We start from the raw sequence: 5,584 nt of genomic DNA on the forward strand, positions 1-5,584 counted from the left end.
TGTGCTCTTCCGATCTAATGTGATAGATATACGAATGTCGAAAAAATGTTACAAGCGCTGCAGTTTATGTCAGTCAGGCGTAGATTGTATTACAATGTGTATCTATATTTTTAAAATATTAAATGGTATGATACCAAAACATCTAGGAAATAAATTAGTTGTAGTAGGAGTGTAAGCGAGAGGCGAACAAGATAATCAGAAAATATTAGAATAGATTTTAGAAAAACAAGAACCGCACAAAAAAGTTTATTCTATGAAGGTGTAAAAATGTATAATGCCATACCGACAGAATTGAAGCAATGCGATAGACCTGTAGTATTTAAGCGTATGTTAAAGAAATACATAATGACTACGTTACCTATACTTTAAGTTACTTTTAAGACAGTTTGTTACATATTATGTATGCAAATAGCTGAGAAAGCTAATAAATATCATTCATTCATTCATTTATTCTATGTATGTGCGTGCGTGCGTGCGTGTGTGTGTGCGTGTGCGTGTGCGTGTGCGTGTGCGTGTGCGTGTGCGCGTGCGCGTGCGCGTGCGCGTGCGCGTGCGCGTTAGCGTGTGCGTGTGCGTGTGTGTGTGTGTGTGTGTGTGTGTGTGTGTGCAATATATTTTTTATAATAAGATTAACAATTGAATTTTTCTGTTTTATTAATTATACTTTATCTGTATTATTAATTATAAGAATAAGAAGATGTCTGTTGCAATAATAACTAATAAGTGATTAAATATTTATTAAAAATCTTTATAAAAATATTCATTAAAGTATTTATTAAATATATTTCTATTTAAAAAATTTTTATTTCTTTATTAAATTGTTGATTAAGTACCCATCATGTTTAATAAAAAATTATAAAGAAAATGAAATATAACCAATTTCCTTATTCATAAATTTAGACTTTATAATATATTTAATATATGATCGATAGAAATTAATTCTTTTAGCTTAAATTTTAGATTGCATTTTTAAATTATTTTTAAACGCTTTCTTTTTTATATATAAGATTTATATAATCTCAGATATAAATATATTTTTTGTAGCTGATTGAAATAAACATTAATGTTAAATTATAATTTAATTGAATTGAATAAACCATGCAGTTATATAGAAAAACATAGAAATTTATATAAATATTTAATTGTTTAAAAAAGATGATTAAAGGTGTAAAAAATAAACAACTTTTTTCTAACAGCAAAAATTTTGCATTTATTTTTATAATTTCTTAATGTTTAAACAAAGAAGTAAAATAGGAAGTAAAAGCGCGGAAATTTACTTATTAATTATATTACATAATAATATAAAAAAACATCAAAATTATAAAAATTAACATCTGTGTTCTACTCAAACAAAGCGGCAATCACACAATAGCCAGTTAGAGTGATAAAGTAATGGACACATACTTAAATGAATGTGTCTAATTTCTGTTGAAGCATTTATGTAGCGTTAAGAATTTTGTGAGACAGATAAAAAGATGAAATTCGGAAGAATCTCGCAGTAAGAAGAGCGAGAAGAAAAGATGCGAAGATGGCGAGGCGGAAAGGGAAAATCAGAGCAAAATGACTAGCACGGAAGGAGCAGCAGGATGACTGCAGAACGTGTGCAAGAGCAACAGGGGGAAGGGAGCAGGAGGGTGAGTAACGTGGCGAGGAGCCTCCGGCTCTGTACGTTCTCTGTCTCTCTAATTGGATCGCATTCCATGCGGTAGCAAGTAATGGGCCAATTACAGTAGCTGATGGCACAACCAACCTATATGGCTACCGAGATATCATTACTTCAGGTGAGATTAGAGAAACTCATACAGTTTCCGCTGTGATAAATAAAAACTTTGCATCCTTAGCTTGCACATACATTCTTTCTCTTTCAGTCATTTTTTACAATCATTGCTCGACCTTTTTTATTGAATATTCCAATTCTACCAGGCTTACGCAGAATACGAAAAGCAAAGCTGTTGATGACGTGCGCGGTACAAGCACACAAGAAAATTGCGAATGCTTGAATTTAATAATTCCATCAATTTTAGATTGATGTTTACAATGATTTAAAACGCCAAGCTATTGTTTCTTCTTTTATTATTCTTAATTTTTATAAGCAATTATAAGCAATTGATTGCAAATCAAATTTATCATTATATTATATATTATTCGCTAGTGGTAGCAGTTTAGTTGAAAGCTGAATGCTTTCTGTATGAGATTGTACATACGCACACTATGAATTAAATATCGCGCATATTTCGAAAATGTAAGTCACAGATATTCACTAATAACATATAAGTTCATAATGTTGTATATTATGTATTCGGCCAGTTTTATGTACCTTTTGCTCTATTATATAATTATTAATTGTTTGTTTCAGTTTCCTCTTTAATAATGCATTTTTAAGTATTAACCATCTTTCACTTGTCCAAATGATTTCAATTTCTTTATTTTGTTTTTAATAACTATTTAGCTTTACGTAGTTTGTTTATCTTTTCGTAGACTTCTCATCTATTATTTCTTTAAACTTTTGAACAATCTTTTTGACAGTCCTTTCCTCACGGATTTAGAAGCTTTCTAAGAAAAAGGAAACTGTTGACTATTCTATTATTTTTATTTTCATTCAATATTATAATAAGATAGAGAAAGTGACTTAAGATAAACAATCCTGAATTTTTATATTTAACCGTTTGGCTTTAGAATATGAATTTGCTTTATTTTAATATAATTAATAAATTAAATTCAAGCATTCGCAATTTTCTTGTGTGCTTGTACCGCGCACGTCAACAGCTTTGCTTTTCTTATGAATTTTTTTCCTTGATTATAAATTACATTTATAAATTTATTATTATCATCCTTTTGAAAAATATTAATTATCCATAAGTTACTATCAATAAGTTGGTTTATTATTATTTATTATTATCCAATTGAAATAATAATTGTGATATACATTCTGTACAGTGAGAGCACCATTGTTGCGTAATAAAATATATTAAATTTTCATTTAAATCTATTTATTGTATATCAAAATATATATTGATTGCTTTAGATAACATAATATTTTTTTCCTTGTATTATAAATTACTATATTTTATAAGGAGAATAGTAAAACATAAATATTGTAATTTTGTAATTTATAGGTATAAATACACATATTTAATTCAGTAGGTTAATTACATATAGATATACATATATAAATATATATTTGTCAATATGAGCAAATTCACATTTACAGATACACATCACACACACACACGCGCACACGTACACCCCCCCCCACACACACACACACACTCGCGCGCGTGCGCGCGCGCACGTACGTACGCACACGCATACGCATCACGCACACATACACACGCACACATATCACGCACGCAAATACACACGCACGCGTACACACATTGTGTATATATTATACATATATAATCTATAAATGTAATATTCATATATCAGTACATAAGTATCTTTACGAAAGAAACAAAATTAAATATTAAGTTAAAAATTCTGATATTGTAAATTTATTTATATTAATAAATTAACTAAGTTTAACTTTATTAAAGAGTTTTTTTCCTTCTCTTTAATGCTGTTTTATTACTTATATTTACTACTTCATTGTACGTATATTCATAGACTAAAAATGTACGCATGAATAAACAATAATTTTATTCATATATATTATTAGAATAAAATATTTATGAAGAAAATTTATAGGTTTTCCATTATTTGGTGTTCCGATAAATCCACAATAAAGATATTTGGTTATATAAATATTTGATGTAAAGAAAGTATATATACCGTAATAAATATATGTGCCAAGCACTCACCTTGATATGAGTCATCCGATGATAGTAGAGATTCGACGAGGCTGTAAACTTCTTTCCACAAACAAGGCACTGATGAGGTTTTTCGCCGCTGTGGATACGCTTATGCGTGTTCAACGAGCTCGAGGTTGAGAAACCCTTGTTGCACACCATGCAGACATGCGGTTTCTCCCCTTCAATTTAATATTATTCCTGAATTATATCGTGTTAATTCTTTACATTTTGTGATTTTTGACTCGACTTATATATGAAAAATGATACTTTTTCTTCAAATGCTTTATTTATTTCAATCATTGAGTAAAAATAAACACGATTTTGCAAATTGCATACTTTGCCGCAAATTACGTCACAAATTATTTACGTGAGCACAGTATAAAATGTATTTAATTTGTTTATGAAGACAAAAATATATTTGTTAAACGTTTTTCTTTTGTTTTAAGATTATTCAAATGCATCAATCTAGAATTTAAATAATTAAAATGGAATAGAATTGAATTGAATATTTGAAAGGAGTACATATTTACATGATATTTCTAAAAATAAGAAAATGAATTACTTTCTACTATAAAAAAAATTTAATTTTGCAAATAGCAATTCATTTTCTTATTTTTGTGTTAATAATGAAATCTAAGATTGATTAAAATTAATTATTCAAAGTTTTAGCAATTTATAATAAGAATTGTATTCAAAATTCTATTGCTGAATCTAGGAGTTTTAAGATATTCGGAACTTGTAAAGTTTTAATTAGCTTTATGCATATGTTTCACGTGTATAAAAGCAAACATCAATAAATTAACGTAAAAAATGTAAAAAAAATCTCATTACATCCGAATGAATTAATCATGAGTTTTAGGGTTTTGTTTCGTACCTGTATGCGTTCTCATATGTCGTTTCAGAAGAGACGGTCGGTCGAAGGATTTGCCACAGACTTCGCAGGGTAATAAAACTCTCTCCCCTCTCTTGATCGTCGTCAGAATACTGCAATCGAGGTGATCACCGGCCAACGACAGCGTTGATGATGAGGATTCTTCGGATGTTGATTCGTACTCATCCAGTTCGTAATAAGAGTGTGATATTGGTGGCAAAGAATGATGAGCGAGTAGCGTCATCGATAAGTCCAGAGGAGATTCTATAAATAATTTAAGTGAAAATTTTCTGTTGATTCTCAAGCAGTTTGAGAAAAGAGAGAGAAAGAGAAAAAAAGATTAAAAAACCTTTAAAAATTAAATAAATAAATAAGAAAAGAAAAGAAAAATATTGAAACAAATTTTTTTTATAATTGCTTTGATTTAATTCTTTAAAGAATACATAATTTATTTGTCAATCTCCCCTCAATTTTTAATTCTCTTCATCGTGCACTTTTATCGTGTTTAATTTTACATTTTTAATATTAATAAATTTTATTAAAAATAAAATTCTTAAAGGGTTAGTACCATCCCTGAGACCTTAAAATGATATCTAAGTTTGGGATTTTTTGGATAAATAGATAACTTTATTTAAAAGTTGTTTAGAGGACATTGTTGTACATATATAAGAAACTATTTTTTAATTAAATAAAAAAATACTATTTTTAAATATGAGAAAATATTTTTTAATTTTTTCATGCACAAAATGGCGGCGCAATGGCTTACTTGCGGAACCATTTTTTCTGTTTTTTAAATCGGTGTACAGGATTCCAGGCACACGGTTTGCTCTTGAACAAAACACAAAAAATTTTCATTATCTACATATTAAGGGCTATAGAAGCATGCGTAGGAGTTTTTTAAAATATTGAGATCGGAAGAGCA

At 28.8% G+C, this 5,584-nt stretch overlaps 1 protein-coding gene across 1 annotated transcript in view; it reads right to left on the minus strand.

Moving 5' to 3' along the window:
* Positions 1-4,952, minus strand: part of LOC105455744 (gastrula zinc finger protein XlCGF7.1-like) — a gene marked incomplete at its 5' end in the record, with an annotated part of 35,292 nt that extends 30,340 nt beyond the window's left edge. The window contains 2 exons of the mRNA XM_011699284.1: positions 3,801-3,970; positions 4,666-4,952. Of these exons, the coding sequence (XP_011697586.1) occupies positions 3,801-3,970; positions 4,666-4,952 (457 nt within the window). The remainder of the gene's footprint in view (positions 1-3,800; positions 3,971-4,665) is intronic.
* Positions 4,953-5,584: the final 632 nt, after the last annotated feature.

This window comes from Wasmannia auropunctata, unplaced genomic scaffold, assembly GCF_000956235.1.
Source record: "Wasmannia auropunctata unplaced genomic scaffold, wasmannia.A_1.0 LD335847.1, whole genome shotgun sequence".
Classification (NCBI taxonomy): Eukaryota; Metazoa; Arthropoda; class Insecta; order Hymenoptera; family Formicidae; genus Wasmannia; species Wasmannia auropunctata.